This window comes from Drosophila tropicalis, unplaced genomic scaffold, assembly GCF_018151085.1.
Source record: "Drosophila tropicalis isolate 14030-0801.00 unplaced genomic scaffold, ASM1815108v1 contig_593, whole genome shotgun sequence".
Classification (NCBI taxonomy): domain Eukaryota; kingdom Metazoa; phylum Arthropoda; class Insecta; order Diptera; family Drosophilidae; genus Drosophila; species Drosophila tropicalis.
The window spans coordinates 6,719,470-6,739,112 of record NW_027173070.1 but is presented as its reverse complement, the minus strand read 5'-3'; the positions used below and the strand labels follow the sequence as shown (position 1 = coordinate 6,739,112).

At 36.4% G+C, this 19,643-nt stretch overlaps 1 protein-coding gene across 30 annotated transcripts in view; it reads right to left on the bottom strand.

Annotated features, from left to right (window-relative positions):
• The window catches only part of mbl (muscleblind), a 199,943-nt gene that overhangs the window by 116,205 nt on the left and 64,095 nt on the right, over positions 1-19,643 (bottom strand). For 18 of the 30 annotated variants that reach the window (XM_068291593.1, XM_068291609.1, XM_068291610.1 and 15 more), the window contains 2 exons: positions 13,810-14,600; positions 13,121-13,153 (listed from right to left, as the gene is read on the bottom strand). The exons of 2 other annotated variants lie outside the window; for them this stretch is intronic. In XM_068291593.1, coding sequence (XP_068147694.1) covers positions 13,121-13,153; positions 13,810-14,004 — 228 coding nt within the window. In that variant the 5' untranslated portion in view covers positions 14,005-14,600. The remainder of the gene's footprint in view (positions 1-13,120; positions 13,154-13,809; positions 14,601-19,643) is intronic. 10 more of the 30 variants (XM_068291611.1, XM_068291612.1, XM_068291613.1 and 7 more) reach the window with 1 other exon arrangement.

The window sequence follows — 19,643 nt, the reverse complement described above, 5'->3', positions numbered from 1 at the left end:
AAATTAATTAAATATGCATTTCTATTTCAATTCTAATCTCAAAATAACAATATAGACAGAAAAGACACGGACTGAGAGAAAAAGCAACCAAAAAGTTATTCAAATGTATGAAAAGTAATTAAAAAGTGAGCTGCAAACCGGGTGGCAAAACAAAAAAAAAAAACGCACATTAAGTGTAAAAAAAAGAAATAAATTAAAAAACAAAAAATTTTCACTTCCTCTGTTTGCTGTCAACGTCCTCTTTTCTTGTTGAAAAGGATTTAAGCCAAAAAATAATGATAATAATAATAAAAATGAGTGACTGACTGGCGCGAGTGAACGAGTGAGTGAGTCAGTGAGTGAGTGAAAGACAGTTTGTCACAAGTTGTCAAAATGAATGTGAAAAGAGGCGTAATAAGTAGAGGAGAAGATGGAGACGCCACGTCGTCGATGGGCTGGTCGACGAGGCAAATGAAGAGGGCTTTGGTTAAGTAGGATGAAAAGTTGTTAAAAACTCATAACGGTTGAAGAAAAAACAAAAAACATAAAAACACTTCACCTTTTAAGGTCGCGTTAGGTGTATAAACTTTTGTTTGGCTAAGCAAATCCAAAGTGCGTAGAATCGGCTTGACTTTGAGAAAAAAAAAGAGTTAAATTGCCCACTTGAGATGAAAATGCTTAAGAATGAGAATATATGAAGTTTAAAAATCCTTTAAGCACGTAAATCATACCAAATAACAATAATAGAAGTATAAATATTTCTTAAAAAGTATTCGTAACTTTGCATCAAAAGCATATCGATAAAATAATTCATTTTAAAATCTTATAAGCTATTTATGTGAAAAGGAGAATTGAAAGAAAAATCTAAATATAGAAAATTAAATCGATAAGCGAATAAGTAGTTTCCATTTGATTCAATTTATTTGATGCCATTTTCTATGGCCTTTTCCACACTTTAAGCCTTGCCGGTTTATTCAGTTAACCACTTCAAATATAACTCATACGCAGCATAGGCCAAATTGTTTTCATTAAGTAAGACCCTTCCTTGTTTCTCACACTTTCTCCTCATTCTTTACCTGCTACTGCTCCTGCTTTCTCTCATCTTGCAACCAACACTTCAAACTGTCTGAGGATGTGTGTGTGTGTGTGTGTGTGTGGGGTGGCTCTGAGTGTTTTTATGCCTCTCAAGTGTAAGGTAAACAAACACAGACAAGAAAAGCTGCTAGGAAAGCAAAAGGAAGGCAAAAGAAAGGCAAAATGAGGTAAGGCAATGGCAAAAAGGACGCAAAACCAGGACACATTTGCCTTGGCTTGGCGGGCGCTCTTGAAACTATTATAAATGTTGACAATAATGGCTTTTTAAGCCTATTTCCAGCACTCGGCGCACAGAATAAATGTCATTTAAATGAAATGCCTAATAAGTCACCTTGATGTATGTGAAATGTTACTCCATCATCCTACTCCTTCTTCTTCCTCTCTCTTCCTGCTTATTTAAAGAAAATGGAAAACAAAAACTTGTTATTTGAGCAGGAAATCGTTTTGTAAATTGGCACTCGTATTTATCAATAAGCTGACGTTATGATTAGTGAACAATTTGCATATCGAAAGAAAAAAACTCTAAATTACATATTAATGTGTGGCGAATCGCTCAGCCAGTTTTTAATTGGCCGCTTACAAGAGTCAGACTAAAAAGACTCCTTGCAGAAATCGCAGCAATAGTAACACAGAGAAAGAGAGATATAGTCAAGTTAATCCATAATCTCTGCCGGCAGCATATGCAAATCATGTTTGACAGCATCAAATGGTAAAAAACAACAAGGAAGGCGAAAAGGAAAGGGGAAAACCAAAGCGCCAGAGAGAAAAAAAAACCAGGGAAAGGAAAAACAAACACACACACTCCCAGTCAGGCAAACATGTATGTATGAGAGAGATAGCGATTCATTGTCGAACCCAAACTCAGGGAAAAAAAATGCCATCAGCATCTATGATACATGACTTCTATCCAGAGGAGCAAGCACCAGGAGAGAAGAAACGAAGGGCAGAGGGGACCAGGAAAAGAGAGAGATTATAATGCCCGCTGATTGTTTAATCGCTTGGAAAGTGATGGAAAGGTTGGCTATAAGTCCCTGCTGCCAATGTAGAGAAGTGGGTGGTTAGATGGCTAAAAGAAAAGCCCACTCAAGTGTGCCCATTGAGTTGGGTTTTTGCAGCCAACAAGTTAACATTTCCATATGCTAGCTAGCTGACGAGATAACGTGATTAAGAAATGAATAGGAGAATGCCATAAATAGAGGAAAACAAAAAAAAAAAACCCCCAAGAGAATGGCAAACTATGATAAGAATTGTAATACGAGAAAAACAAATATGGAAAGTGAAAAAGTTGAAACTATTATGAATTAACGATAAATTATTATGAATTATTCGATAAACTATTTAAATACAGTTTGATCATTCGGTGAATTCGATCTCTAGGCTAAAAGGGTATAAAGATTCTCACAATATAAGCACTGTGGAAGATAAAAATAGCCCCATTATGTATTTCAAACTTTTATCGGATAATGCTCAGATAATTTTGTCGAATAAATTTCTCATTTTCTAGGCCATTTGCTATAGCAAACGAATTCTCAATCACTTGTACGAACACAAGCACATACAGTCCCACACCCACACACTCACACACTCTAAAAACGTTAAATGCTAACAAAACCATATTGATGCAGCACTTGAACAATCATCAATAAGCCAGCCAGCAGCAGCGTCGCTTTTAAGTCAACTGCTTTGAATCCTTCACATAACAATACTTGCTGGATGGCTAATGCTATATAGCTATTGCTATAGCCATCCTCTCCATGGACTCCCTCCACGCTCTGTTGGTCCTGCTGCTCCATTTCCCCTGAGTGATATAAATATGCGACCATTTTTAAATGCAGCAGCGACAACGCGGCGCCATGTTGATAGCCAGATAGATAACTGTGGGCGTGGATGCTGGGAATGGGGATAGTTATAAACAGTAAAAATGGTCTAAAACGACTGCCAATCCAAGGGATAAAAATCTCGGCAGCAACAACAATAATAAGAACAACAACAACAGTAACGAAACGACAGTAAATCATTCTCAGCTCAGAGAGAGAGAGAGAGAGAGACAGAGAAAGAGAAAAACTACACAAAGTTCCATTTGGATTTTTATTGTTGTCGCCAAGTTGCCCCGCCGCCCAAATCTCTCCACTCCACCGCCGCTCTCCTCTTCACCATCCTCTTATAAACATACCGAAATGCTTTTTGAATTGTAATTTTTTTCTTTTTGTATTTTCTGCTCCTGCTAATGCCAGCAACGTCGCCAGAGCGAGAGAGAAACAAGAGCTAGAGAAATAACTTGAGAGAGTAAGAGAAAGGAAGAGAAGAGCCAGAGAGTTGGTTTGAGAGTTCTTCTCGTTCACTCTGATAAGCGTGATTGAATTGATTTTCTATTTTTCTTCCACTTCCCTTCTATATCTTCCTTTTTTTCGCCACTTTGCTGATGGATATCAATTGAAATGCTTAAACAGGCGCTTTGCGCATTTTCAATTTTTTTATTTTTGTCCCTCCCCCAATATCTTTTTTTCTATTTTCTCAGCTTTTTTTCAATATTATTTGTTGATTTTAGCCAGTAACTTAACTTACTGTCAAATGCTGCTGCTTTAGCTTTTGATATCGATTTCTTGTTTTTCTATGTTGAACACGTTTCGGCCAGGCCTAACTCAAGGCGCCATTAGGTGGAAGTAATCCTGCCACAATGGCAAAACTTTTCAATCGTTCGACTTTGTCTATAAAAATATTGAATGTTTCAAATAAATGTCTAGAATAAAGACATGAAACAAATGAAATGAAGCGAATTAAATGAGATTGAGATCTTTTTCTTCAATGAAATAAACGACTGATTAAACATAGATTGAGATCTACTTATAATAAAGTTAGAGGAAACTAAAACCAACTGTTTTTAATAGCCAATTTACACTTTTTACAATTGATTTTAAATTAGATTTGCAACTTAAATACAATGGAAAAGACAAAACAAAATGAAACAGAGAGGAAGAAGACAAAAAAAAACTCAATTTGCCTATGAGCTCATCGTGAAATCAAAATCAAAATGAAACTGAAACTGACATTGCCACTGACACTTTTTCTCATAATATGCAAATCAATGTCTAAAGCGACAATTTCCCCTTGTCCCCGGCGGCGGTGACGGCGGCAACGTCAACGGCAACAACGGCAAAGGCAACTTCAACTCTGGTATTGTTGTTCAAACATTTATACAAACATTTATCGATTTCATTGTTGATTAGCATTTTTCTCTCATCAAGCAACCTTCTTCATTCCCCTCACCACCTCCTACACACACAATATCTCTCTGTTGATTTTCATTAAAAGCAAATGCCAAAGGCAACGGCTCAGAATCATCATCATCTTCTGCCACCTGGTAGCGGGCCAAGCCATGCCAGGCAGTCTTCACTATTCCTTTACCTGTCCCTCCATCCCTATACGCAGCCACCACCGCCACCAATTGTAATTTGATGCGCCCTCGTGTGTCCCTAAACTATTAAGTAAATTGAATATCTTTCGTTTTTGATTCGTTCCCAAAAAGTTTCCGGGAGAGAAACTCTAGAAGTAGAGTTACACTAATGGACACCGAAATCTAACCAAGCAAACTTTTCAGATGAACTGCAAATGCAACGGACGGATGAATGGGACGAGCGGACGAGCTGGCGGCACATGTAGATTGTAATAGTAGTAGTAGTAGACTCTGTCTCTGTGTGTGAATGAATTCTGGGGCAGTCATCATCATCAAAATGACCAAAAAGATAGCTCTGGGAGAGCTATGGGAGATGAGCTAGTTGCAAGCTCTCTCTCTCTCTCTTTCTTTCACTAAATAGCCAGCGTTTTGCAAGTGTTTGCCAGAAAATGTGTGCACAAGCAAACTTTTGACCATAAATTATGGCATTTATTCAAAAGGCGAAACCCAAGGACCCAACACACACACACACACACGTAGATAGAGAGGGTAGAGATGAAAACAGGATGTTGTCTGTCGGCCAAGGCAGCATTATCCTTTTCTCTATATATCTCTGTAAGAGTCTTTTGTGTATTTGTATGTGTGTATATGTCTCTGTGCGTTCATTTAACTCTCAATTGACAGGCAAACTTGAATTTTTGACCACTAGAGCCGAGTTTTGTGTCGAAAGTGTAGAGAAATTGAATTCCTCGTTAGAGGCTGCCTGCCCTGCACTGCCTCGTTGTCTCCTTATGCCTGCACAGCTGCCATGCAAAGCTCATTTAACAATGGCAACCAAGGCCTCAATATGTTGACTCCTACTTCCCGCATATCCCTTTTTCTATACTCATCTCTTCTACTTCTGGTTCTTTCCTACATCAGGGCCATTCCATTCCCATCATCATCATCAAAAGAAAAAGAAAGAAGGAGAGCGCAACAACAACAAGATGATGTCGACGATGGAAAGCATAAAAAGCGCAAGTTGCGCCAATGGCGCGTGCAACTTGAAGGCGCCTGCCGCATGCCGCAGCTTCATTAAAATTGCAGCAGGAATACAGAAGCATCAGCAGCAGCAGCCGAACCAGTAGCTGCCGTGCCGGGCTGGCCTGAGACTTGGCCTAACGACGTCAGCATACAATGGAGCATACACAATGTAGGATGTGTAGGAGGAATGAAAAAGGCAATAGAACATTCCACAATACTGTAGAGCAAAAAAGAAAAAAACCGGAGAATTTCAGAGTGGGAAAAGCTCGAGAAATATGGTGAATGAGGTAATGTGCTGCTGGGGAGGAAGAGTGGGTCCTTGCTGCACCGAGAGCGAGAGTCAAACTGGCGGTACTCAAGGCAACAAAAAAAATATCCATTGACAAACAGTGGAAACTATGTGAATGAAATTCCATTAAACTGACCTACAAAAAAAAAAAAACCAACATTCGATATTTATCTTTGCATAAATATTAATCGGTCGATTACCATGAAAATCCGAGAAAACTTTAACAATGGAAGAGAGATCACAGGGGATTAGACGCCAGAAACATGATATGTCCCGATCTCATTCTTTGGATCTCGATAAAAGAAATTGAAAAAAGAGGAACAAACCTTATCGATAATGCTGAAGTATCAAATCGAGTAATTGTTTTCGCTTGAACTTGCTCCACTGTGAAAGGAAACCAAGATGCTCAGGACTGCTATACACGACGACATCTCGCGTGACCTGAATTATTGGTGGCATATTGCCACTCATTGACTTTGCCGCAATGCCAACGGCAAGGCGAAAAATGTAAGAACGAGAAACAGCGTAGTGGAACACGACAACGACGACGATGTCTTTGGCGCAAGAAGATGGCAAAGACGACTGCAGGCTGCCTCAGCGATGACGATGATGATGCTGGAGCTGGAGCTGAGAAAGAGGATGTAGGTAGCAAGGTCTTAAAGTTGACTGGGCAAACAATTTGCTTTTGCCGCTTTAATCAATTTCTTCTCAAAAATTCAACAATCAAGACAATAGAAACTGCTGCCGCAACGGCCGTCTTCTGCCACAGCCCAAGGACAACAACGGCAGGAGCTGCTGACAATTGTTTGTCGAGTGTGTCGAAGAACAGGAGAATGCAACAGGAGTAGCGCAGGCAGGCAACTGCATCCTTTCATTGTCATCGCCGTTGCCTGCTTACAATCCTTACAAATGTGACGCAGCTTTGTTTGTTTGTCTCGCTTTATTTCGCTCTATATTCCACTCAGTCGAGTCGTCGTCGCCGTCGTCGACAACATTGCGGTTTAATAATGTGTAAAGTCAAAGTTATTTGATATAACCAAGCACACATACGCCCACCACCATCCCTTAACCCACACACACACACACACACAAATGTACTTATGTCCTGACTGCAGTTTGTCATTGTGTTGACTCCCTTCTTCTTTCTCCCTCAGACACACACACACATGGTACGCTTTTCTTACGCCCTGCTTTTCTTTTTTTAAATTTATTGGCGTTTTCTTCTCTTTTTTTTTTTTTTGCGCTGTCTACCATTATTTGTTAGGCGCTCGATGCTTGCCACGTCTCATTTCGCGCTTTGCTCTCCAGAATACAACAACAACAATGAAGCAGAGAAAAGGAGCAAACCGAGAAAAGGAAAAAATTGAAAATAAATTGAATGACGTTTTTATTGATCTCGATTTTCGTTCCCTTTTGCCATCTTAGTTTGACGCTTAGCTGTCGTTCGCGGTAAGGAGACATCGCAGAGAGGAGAGACAACGAGACAATAAGAAGCGTTTTGCGGTTGGCAGGCAACATTTTCTTAAATTTGTCCTTTTTCTTTAAATAGAAACAATTTGTGCAACAAAGAAATCAATCAGGATATTCATATTACCCTTGAACTAAAAATGTGGCTATGTGGCTCTGTGGCTATAACAATCACCTTTCTTGGTAGTGCAACCGAAATGCATAACGGTTGCTATAACTAAGATTCCTGACATATTTGTGGCAGTTTCTGAAGTGCATTATTATAAAGGTTATTCGCATTTTGCTCAAACCTTGTCAAGAATGACATTTAATTGCTTGGATTGCTTACATTAGGGAGACTTTATTTAAATTGCAATATAATCCTGATTAACCGTTTCTTCACATGTAGATTGAATTACACAAGAGATGGGACTAGTCAATATATGGAGTTTTGGATTCAATAACTGTTTCTTAACTCCCAAAAAGAATGACTTCGGCGAATGACATAAACCTAAGAAACCAGAATTCCCATATATGTATTTAGTTTGGGTTTTCAGTTTTTACAAAGAACTGAAATAAATAGTTATTTACTATTATTACAGACCAAGTTAATGAAATTCGTTCTCTTTAAAGTTCCCTTCATAGTTGCCTGCTTTTTTAAGTTCCCATAATGTTTAGATTGGTTTATACCAATTAGCTTTAAGGTTCACGAAAATCTCTTCAAGGAGCCACTTCCTTTCGCACACACACACACACACGTACCCGCATTACCTCACCTTGCTTTACACCCCCATTGACTAATTTGTTATGCCTTACACACGTTGCACTTTGAAATTCCGCAACAAACTTCAAGTCAATAACTCAGTAGAGCAACTGCCTTACCGCCGCCGCCATTCCGTCGACGACCCGACCCGAACCCCTTTTCTGGCTTCTTCAGCGTCACCGATGCCAGCACTTAATGCATTATGCAACAGCAAGTTGTGGCATGTCCTTGCACTCGCACACACACAGTCCCACTCTCTGCCTGGCACACACATGTGCAGTCATTTTGCAGTTGCTGAAACCTACACAATTCATTCGTCCTGCTGGTGCTACGCTGGAACGTGACTGCAAATCGAGCGAGAGCGGGCGCATGTCTTAAATAAAATAAATGGCACATTATCAATATAAACAAGAGGAAAAGGACTACGACGACGACGACGACAACGACTTATTCGCTCGAGAAGGGGTAGTGCTCCGGAAAGGGGACAAGGAAGGAAGAATGGAAGGAGTAGCGTTCGCTCGTACGCGAGTTGCAAGCGTAAAGTTGTTAAGTTACTTAAGCCAACAAATGAAGCGAACTCCGTTTCACAGTTTGAGTTGGGAGAGCCAGAACAACTCTTCGCAGTCACGAGCCTGACAAATTGCCACAGACCTCGCCATCTTCCCACTTCCAACTGCCATCTCACCCTTCGTCGTCGTCTGTCTGACCAACAAACAAATTTCCACTACTCGGCGACAATTCGTTTTTCCTTGTTCCATAAGTATATGGCATGGGTTTTGCGGGCTGAATAAAAACTAATGTCTGGCCCCAACATGAATATAAATGTGAAAGAATAACGAAAAAATGTCACACACACATATCTAAGCACGGACATATGGCCAAGTTTTCCTTTTTCTGTCTTTGTCTTCCGTTAATACAGTCGCTGACAAAGTGACAAAAGTTCATATGAAAATAAGTTAAAGCCATCCTCAGCTATTCACTGGAATTTTCAATCAGATATATGTTCAAAGTGTCGATTTTCTGATTAAAATTGTTTCAATTTCATGAATATGAAATGTTCCGACAGGTTTACAGCTTTTAAGGAATTTTATTGTGCAGAATGGGGATTCGTAGCGAAATGTGTGTAATATTCAAGCCTCATCAATTAGTGATGGAAAAACTTTGTCATGTTTCCAAAGTCCAATGTTGATCGATAACATGTTATAGAACCATCGTGTATTTAGAAGAAGTTTTAATTTTTAAAGATCCCGATCTAAATGATCGATGGCTGAGAAGAAAATGTAGTTGTCCAGAACAAAATAAATTAAACAATTCTGTTATGGAGAACTATTTAATGATCTTAGTTCTACTCTAATTCCAATTTCTCCACTTTAATTTCAATCCTGCAAAGCAAAAAAGCTTCGTCGCTTATTGATTACAAGTAGTTTGCAATGTTTTCTCTAATCGTTGGATGTTTGCAATTTCAAACCACAAAACTTTTCTCCTACTCTCTCTTTTTTTGTGCTTTTTCTTTTGGTTTTCCGTATTTTATTGTCATTAAGTAGAAAAGAAATCGAATTTTGCAGATTGTTTCTACAATAAATAAACAAATGAAAGAGGAGAATAAACAAGGGAACATGAATGAAGAAGGATTGGTTGGTTAGTTGTCTTTAAAATTTAATTACCAAAGTATTTCCGCTTCGACTCGAAGGACCAAGCCTTTTGTGGCTATAGAGGAGTGGGGCAGAGGCCGGAAATTTGAAGCGTCAACTACACACAAAATGAAATAAAGTAGAATAGAAGGAAAACTAAACTTAACAAAAAAAAAAAAAAAAAAAACAAAATAACGTCAAAGTGGTTCACTTTGTCTTCCACTATGTCTCTTCTCCCGGGAGAAGAGTTGCCATTTTCATTTTCTTTACTCTATGCTCTGCCACATAATTTGCATGGCTTGGGAACTTGACTTTTGTTGCCCAAAAGAATGAAAGCAAAAGGAAGAAGAGAGGGTTAAGAACGGGTAGACGGGCCAAGAGAGTTGGCTGACAGAGACAGAGAGAGAGAGATAGAGGGAATGGAAAATATGTTGCAACGCGGCAGCGATGTCGGCTGTGTTGAAAATATAATAGAAAAATAAGGTGCCACACAATATGGCCGAGAGCTTTACAGTTGGTTAAGTAGCAAAAGCGCGCAACGCGGCGACAAAACAAGAACAACAGAAAGAAAGAACAAAATAAAAAGGATGCCAGTGACGGAGCCGCAAGGGATACTACCGCATATAGCCAGCCAGCCAGCCAGCTAGCTAGGTGGCTAGAGAAAGGCAGGCGTTAGCGCCAGAGAACATGGCGTGAAAATTGTGTTGACAAGAAAATTATAAACCGGAAAATGTTTTATATTGTGAGAGTGGCTTTTAAAGTTTTCAGCTGGCTAACTGGCCAAGCTGGCTCATTGTGGTCAAACGAAATTGAGAGGAAATTGCCAGTGTTCTGCCCAAGATGATGATGATGATGATGATGCCAATTATTCAGCATCAGTAAAAGTTCTTAGAAATTAAACTTCAAATGAATGGCAGAGATTGACCATGTAAAGAGGAATTGAACGTCGGGGTTACCAAAATTGTAAAATTTAACCTCAAATGAGGATATTATAAGGACTGCTTGCTTTGCATTTCAATTTTTTTCTCTCATTGATGACATTTATAGAAGCCACGTTTTAAATTATGACCTTAAACATTTACCATGTCAATTATTTATAGAACACAAAAATAATGTCACCAATACCAACGCCATTGACCCAATTAAAAAAATAAAACAACTAAAACTTCCCCACTTAGCCTAGGCCATTAGAAAGCCTTACTACTAGTAAACTATAATTTTTATAAAGAGAAAAAAGTTGACACACAGTGTGAAAGAGGCGAAAGGTGGGTAGTGGTAGTGGTAGGCTCATGTTGTCCTCGAACTGCTTGGCATTATAAGTATATTATATGCTGGCTTGTTGGATGTTAGGTTACTTGCACGTTTAAGTTCGTTATACATTTAAACTCTCAGGTCCCACCACCATTTTGTATGTCAAGCACACAACGGGCAACACAACGAGGTGAAAATGAGTACAAACACACTCGTCGTCTACAATTACAACACTCCACACCACAGAAGAGCAGAGCAGAGCCCAGCAGAAACAGAACAGAACAAAAAAAGAACTCAGTCAGCGTACCAAATTGCTTGGCAACTTTACTGCATAGTTAATTAATAGGATAACACAATTAATTTGTGGGCAATGAATGTCTGAGCTTTATTTGCCCGTCCAACGAGGCACAGGAGCATCAGCAGCAGCCGCACTACCAGGAGCAACAAAAAAGGAGTGGCCCCAAGGGCTTTTTACTTTGTGGCAATGTAAGTGTGTGTGCGTTTGTTTGGTCCTGTCCCTTAACATGCCAGCTGTTACATAGGCAAAGTTATGTGGGTGTTCCCCTCTCTGGCCATCAGTTCAAAACTTGCTTATCACGCAGCTGTGACTATGAGTAATGTGGACTAAAGGCTTATGATATGTTCTAAGCATCCGAAATTGGGCCAAAAGTTGAATAGAGTCCCACAATTAAAGAGTATCAAAATCTTATAATAGTTGCAAAGTTAACATCAACTTTATCGTCTCAAAAATAACAAAGAGTTGGGTAAGAAACCTAATATTTGAGATCCTTAGGCAACTGTGAAGCATCACATATATTTGTAAGTATAAATTAATTATGTACTTTTGATCCAGTAATGTCTAGTAAAACTATACGCCTACTTTACGGGGTCACCAATTCTTTATTCCTTTAGGCTTACTTAGTCTTACTAGAAATAATTATAATGCTTTCTTTGTCATTCCAATTTGATGGCAATGATCAATTTTTAAAGTGTTCTCTGGCACTGGCACTTTGAATACATTCATTACAGCATTCGGGTGAGGCCCAGAGCAAACAAGTAAGTAAGCAAACAAACAGCAGGCAGAAGGACAAAGTCCTTCTTTCCTGCCTGGCCTGCCAGTCTGCTTGCCTGCCGCAGTCAGGCTAAGAGCCTGCATTCCAGGCAGTGGCTCAATTAACGACGACAACGACGACGAGTAGGACAGGCGTGAAAAGTACAAAAAAAAAAAAAAAAACAGAAGAATAAAAAAACACAAACGTATACAGAAAACAAAAAAGGAGACCCACCAATGCCACAAAGACCCACTCCAAAGGCAACGAGCTACTTACAAAACATCAGTTTTAACTATTGTTTGCACACTCGTCGTGTGGGTGAGAGACTGGAAGTGAGTGAGACAAAGTGAGTTAGAGTGAGACAGCGAATTCTCGAACTATGCCCAACTTTAGGGCTTGACTCGACTCGACTCCAGTCTACCATTCATCTCTTGGGTGGGTGGCCTGAGTATATTTTTTTTTTTGTGTTAAAATAACAAAGGAAAGGCAATGCTGCCGCAACCGTTAAACCAAACAAGCGGCTCACCGACACGCCTAAAAAGCGGCTACGAAAAATTTTCAAAAACGTAATTTTTTATGCTGTCACAAATTTGATGATTATGATGATGATGATGGCGGCAACGGCAACGGCAACGGCGGCATCCTTCTATTCACGGCATTTTATATATATGTATATAAAATACTTTACTTTATGTTGCCATTTTTCTCATAGTTGACAAAGTGCCAGAATGGGAGGGAAAGCGTGTAACAGAATGAGACAAACAGAGGAAAACATAAAGCTTAATAAAACAAACCAAAAACCCGAACTGGGCACAACTTAATTTCTTCTTTCTTTTTGTTTCCTTCTCAAGGTTTTCGTCATTTTCAAAATACTCTACACAATGGAAAGAATCTCACACTAGTTTGAGTTTAAAATTCGGTTCAAAAAAAAAAAAAATTAACCATTTAAGTTATAAAATTTAACTTATAAGACATCTTGAAAACATGTTTTAAAATTTTATCAGAGAAATTAAATTAACAAATCCATTACACAAAACAAAACCTATTATTTGACAACGAAACTTCCAATATATATCTTAAAAAAACTCAAAAAGCCTTTAGCCATTTTCACTAGAGCTTTACTTTAGACCAGCTAACTTAATATATAGACTATAAATATATAAATGTTTAGTATATATGTATGATTTGAATTTTTACCTTGAAGTTATCCATCTCTAATAGTTGTGCGGCCTAAAAATCAGCCCCAAAAATTGATAATGAAATTGAATTTATTTTAATTAAGTTAAAAAACAATTTTATATAAATTTGTTTTATATTTTTGATTTTGTGGAACTCTCTTTTTTTATTTTTTTGTTGTTGTTGTCGATTGAAAAGCTTAGGACTACTACAAGAAGGCTCCTCGATCATCAAGCACTTTCCTAGGCTTAAAAAGCGCTATATGTATATAAATATAGATATATTTTGTTTTTGTTTTTGTTTTTTTTTTTTCAGCCAGGCGGCAGAAGGCAAAGGCAGAAAGCATATTTGTTTCAACTAAAGCACAGAGATACCAAGTATAAAAATAAAAAAGAAAAAAACATAAGCACAAAAGCACAAAACACAATTAAAAGCAGAGACAAGATCAGTTTTTTTTTTTCGTTTCGTTTTTGGGCCTAAATGTTGTTGGTTTCTAGAAAAAGAGTAGGAGAAGTTTCTGTGGGTGGCGGTATGATTTGGGGGAAGGGGGGGCGGCGGAGGTCATATGAAAATTTCTTACAAACTACACATACACAAAGAAGCAAGAATTTGTTTTTATTTTTAATATGGGGGGGAGGTGGGAAATAAGAGAGGGGGTTTGGTTTGAGGTTTGATAGGTTTCTTTTTTTTTTTGGTTAATTAATACTGACCTTAATGCTGTCATAACAAGCAGTGACCTTGCCATTCTGGACCTCCACATTAGCCGGGGGATGGGCAAATTTACATTCCGTATCCTGACGTGAACATTTGTTGCGCTGAAACTCGCGACAGACCTCCAATTGCAACCAGCGTGAATCCTTGCCATTGAACAGGCTGTTCATATTCATATTCACAACGTTGGCCATTGTGTATGTGTGTGTGTGTGTATGTGTATACAAAGGACTTATATTTCTTTGTGTGTTTTCTTGTTAAATACACAATATACAAAAATATTGTATATATGTGTATGTAGGTGAGTGTGTGTGTGTGTGTAACTAGATGTGCTTTGCTATAGCTTCAACGATTTTAGCTTAGCTTAGGCTTGGCTGGCGACTAGATTTTCTTTTTTTGGTTTTCGCGTTTCTCAAACACTCACACACTAGAATTGTTTTTGCGTTTTAGTTTTCGTTTTAGTTCAGTTTTTAGGGGATATATATATATATATTTAGATATATAGCATATATAATAAAATGGCATATGATGCTTTTTGTTTTTTTGTTTTGCTTTTAGCGTGGGGGAGATTAACAACAACAAATGGAGCTGGTTGTAGTACTTGAAGCCGTTCGTAGTTCACAGTTTTTTTTTTTTGATTTTGATTTCGAACGAACTTAATATAAATATACATATATATATATATATAAAGAAGTTAGATATATATATATATATATATATTTGATAGATAGATAGGCGCAGCTGTTTTTTATTCAGGTTTTTTTTTTTTGATAAGCTGATTTTACATTATCTGAAATGAGAATAAAAAAGAGAAATAGAACTTTAAGATCATAGATCATTATTAGAGGCGGGTGGAGGGTGTTGTTGGTGGTGGTGGAGTTGAGGGGTCTGGGGGCGGGGCATGGACAATGCAAAGAGATGAGAGAGAGAGAGAGACAGATAAACATAGAGAAAAGACATAGACAGAGAAATCTTTACGACTCGAAATGATTTTTATTCTTAAATATATATTTTTTTTTTACTGATCATTTGTTTATTAATTATTTTGTTTTAAAGGGGGTGGGCAATCGGGGGGTTTTTTCTTTTTGTTAGTAATGCGCATTTTTCTTAAGGCTTTTGTTAGTTATGTGTGTGTGTGTGTGTGTGTAATTTTAGGGCGTGTGTGGATGAAGGTGAAGATTTTTGGGATGCAAAATGCCAGGCTAATAATATAATGTTTTTTTTTTATTTTTTACTATTTGCAAGGATAATTTCAATGTATGCAATGATGTAGGATGATGAACTTATAGCTAAACTTAGACAGTTTTTTTTTTTTTTTTTTGTGTGTAGATATATATATATATATATATATTCTATATATATATTTAGAGCGTGAGCAGCAACAGCCATCCAGTATATTTAATTTTTTTTTGTTTGTCCAGCAGCGCCAGGCACATTGACAAAATGAAAAATCAATCAATAAATAAAAATTCAACTACAAATTATTAAAATTAAAAGCCTTCAACTTAATTTTCCCATTTTTCCCGGCTCAGCAGCAGCTCTGCTTAGCTTCTTTAAACGATTTTGTTTTTGTTTTAGCTGTTTACAAAACTAAAATAAATAAAATTAATATTAAGATACATCTTTCAAAAGCAATTTACAATTTTAAATATATATAGAGTGAGAGAGAGCGAGAGATAGACAGAGAGAGAGAGAGAGCCACGTTTTGGTTGTTTTTGTTTATATACATAAGTGAAACGCACTTACCGCTCAATCGATTTATATATGTATATAGATTTATATATATATAATTAAATATTTTATATATATTAGATACTGTAACAAAAAAAAAATTGTATATAGATATATAATTGAGGTAAGATTTTATTCTTGAATTCATCGAACGAAATGATGTTGTTGTTTATGAATTGTTTATGGTATTCGACAATTATTCATTTTACAATGTTTGTGTGTGTGTGTGTGTGTGTGTGTGTTGGTATAGTGAAATGGCAAAACAAAAAAAAAAAACAATGCAAAATGATTTAATCATCGATGACGGCACACACTTACTATATTCCAACTATCTAACTGTCTGTCTGTCTGTCTGTCTGTCTGTCTATTTGATTGTCCCCTTCATTATTTGCTCTTCTATCATTAAACTTTTGCCCGACTTGGTTTGACTGGGTTGGTCGCTTGCTTATGATATGGTTATAATCTTATCTTATCTTTTCACTTGGCCATATGAATCAAATATTTTCGACGCCAACGTAAACATGAAAATCCCCAAGTCAACGTTTGTAAAATTATAAATTATATGCACATAGTGAAGAGAAAAGCCAATTTAATAGATATAAATATAAATTCGTTGTGTTACTATAAAGAATTTATAAATTTTATGAAACATTTTTAAATTGAAAACAAAATAAAACTATTTTCTCAATGAAATTAAGTTTTTTTCAGACTCTAGTTATAGGTAAAACTATTTCAAAAATATACCTAATTTCCAAACTGTTTTTAAAGAAGGTTTAGGTTTGCTCGAACGATCATTTCAAACATTTTTTAAAGAAACTCAAAACTTAAACTTATTTTCACACATTGTAAAAGTTTCGAGATGCAAATGCTTACATGGATGTTTGAAAATCAAGAAATAACTTTGATAAGTTATAATTTCTTATATCTTAAGATCAAGTTCATATATTTACTATGCTATAACCTAAGGCGGACGTATTTTCAGAAACATATTAAAGCAAAAAATTGATTTTAGAATTCAAAAAGTCAAATCAATAATGTGATTTTCAATTGGTTAACAAAACGAAGAAACTTTTCAATCTCAAAACAACTGACTTCACCCATAATTCAATATATATACATATATATTTATCTCCCGATGTTGCCACACATGGTGGCGATATAAATTCAATATTATTTTTTTATCTCTGGCACATTTCATAAAAGATATCGTTTTGAAACTTAAGCCATATACATACAAACCCATTGGTCAATACATTATCAAAGTTTATTTTTAAATATGATAAAAAGAAAAACAAAAAAGAGGGGGGAGAAAAAATGAAATCGAGTCTAATACATATATTAAATTCTGTTCTCTAAATCTCTGTCTGGCTACTAAATATTAGATTTTTTTGTGTTTTTTGTTTGCAATGATGGCATGATGTCAGCTGCAAATTGCTTTTCCGTATTTCAACTTGATTTCCAAAGATATATAGATATACTAACTTAATTTATGAGTTTCGATGCGAGAGAAACATTGTGTGTGTGTGTGTGTGTGTGTGTGTGTGTGGGTTAATGTTTATGGCAAAGTATTAAAATAATTCTTGTGTTTTAGTTAAACGAAAACCCAAAACGAACAAGAACTTTTAAACAAGTCGCCCACACAAATCCAAAAACGAATAGAAGAAAAAAATTCTTATAGAGGAAACTAACGGAAAGAAAATCGAAATAGAAACAAAAATTAGCGGCGTGTCATTGACGCAGTATGAAAGAAAATTTATGGCCAGATATCTATGTGTTTGTGTGTGTGTGTGTCTCTCTATCTATGTGTGTGTGTGTGTGTGTGTGTGTGGAAAACGCTTACAAAAACAAACATGGATAGTTTTGCTTTGGCTCTTCCTTTTCTATTTTTGAGATTATTTTTCAAATTCAAAAAATTAGGCCACATCAATGAAGAAGGTTTCTGAAATTTTTTCCCCCACCCCCCTCCAAAATATGTATATTGAGCACTCGCTGTGCATCCGGTAACCTACAAATAACCTTCATTTGTCTTTTGATCATTTATTAAGTATTAAGGATACCGAGGCCAATATGCTGAGCCAATATGTGGCGGGTTATTAAAAACTCATTATTGCCCCCCCCTTCAAAAAATAAGCATATAAAAATAAAGACAGACAAAGCCAAAAGGCAAAAACCACAAGAGATTGAAAGAAGGGGAAAAAAAAAATAAAATAAAACCAATCGAGAAGATGTTAAACAAGTTCAACAAGTTTTTTCTTTTCTTTCGATCTCATATCATATGAAATACAAACTTTTTGAAGGTTAAACTCTTGCCGAAATCGAAAATGAGTAACTGACAGAGAGACTTAGAGAGGGAGTGCGAAAGACTAAGAGAAACAGATAGAGAGAAAAAGAGAAGAAGAGGTTGGAGAGAAACTGTTAATTTCCAGATATATTGTTAACACAATCTTACTAAATATTTGTACATTTCATGTCAATTCGAATACGAAACACACAAAAGATATATATTTACATATATGTATATAAAATTGTATTTATTTGAAGTAAGCTGAATAAACAATATACAGAAAGGTAGCAGCTGGCAGGAGAGCGACAAAACTCCACATAAATATGATAAAGTGAAATGGGATCAACCCTTTCGATTTCAAGTAGATACAATGGCCCAATGAAATAACTCACATGAACTAAACCAAAGCCCAATGCATAACTTAAGGTAGAATATTATAGTAAAAAGGTTTATCTGTTAAGTTAGAGAAATCTGCAGATATTTTTGGCACTAACTGTGTATAGAAGTGTTTTGGAAATGTATCAACTATCTTCTGAAGATATGAAAACGAATAACGTTGAAAAAACGATTTGAAATTGGATACAGAACCAAAAAAAATATCACAAAATACAATTCAACTCAAGATACTCTCTCTATTAAAGGAATTATCTATCTAATGTCAAACTTTAAGACTCATTTAACATACTAAACGTATTTGTACCTCTAAAAATTAGTTGGTAACTAAATTAACATAAAATTGCATTGTATTTAAGACTCGGATGCCCAAAAATAGAGCTTAAGCTCAAGCTATTGTTAAATCTCTTTGTTACTAATTCCCAGCTGATAGTCTTTTTACCTGGTACCAATAAGGAACTAATAATAAAACAACCTGCCTTATATAGTGATATCTATAATTAAAAAATGTTAGCCGAATCTTTCACTTAATTATAGCACTTTTAAGCAAAATCAATCTCTCTCTATCTCTCCTCTCTCTTTATTGCCTTTTGCCTGTTATTGGCAAATTTGAATATTTCATATTATTTATAATTTTGGCACGCTTCAGTCTCCATTTTGAACTTGATCTCTGATTCCATCAGCATTAGCTTCCTCGTCTTCTTCATCACTCATCTCATCTTCCCACTCGCAATGGGTGCCTCCTTTTATTTCTATACATACATTTTGCTCATTCCCTTTTCCTAGCATCATTAGTCATATGACCATATATAGCCCGGGCTCTCTAAGTCTTGAAGTAATTCAACACTCTCATATAAGGGACCGCGATATTACCCAGTCGCATCAGCCACAACACCACACAGAAAGCAATTTCTTTCATTTTAAAAATTAATTTCTTTAGTAGAAGCGAACAAAACCAAAAAAAAAAAACTTTCGAAACGATTTCACAAGATGTAAAAATGAAAGAAAAAATTTGTTTTGTATATTGGTTTGGTTCACAGATAAAGAGTGAGACTCTCCTAACATAAATCGCAGTGGCGACTACAAGATACTTCGCATATATCCAAATATATCTTTACTTCAATTCGCTTCTTACACTTGTTAAATTTAATTTTCAAATTTGTATCAAAAGTGTTGAAGAAGTTTCAAAGAAATATGCAAAACGAAGACTCTCAAGTCTGAAGAGTCTGTTTTTGGAAAGGGAAATTCGATCTATTTGTCCTCACAAAAAGGATCGTCAAGAGTATATTCTATTCTATTTACTTTTTAGTTTTTTTTTTTTTTTTTTAGGCTCTGTTAAGCCCCAAGTCGGTATCTATCAAAGCCAGCTGCCAATATGACTAGAATACATTAATCTTGGTTAAAAAATTAATCAAATAAAATTTA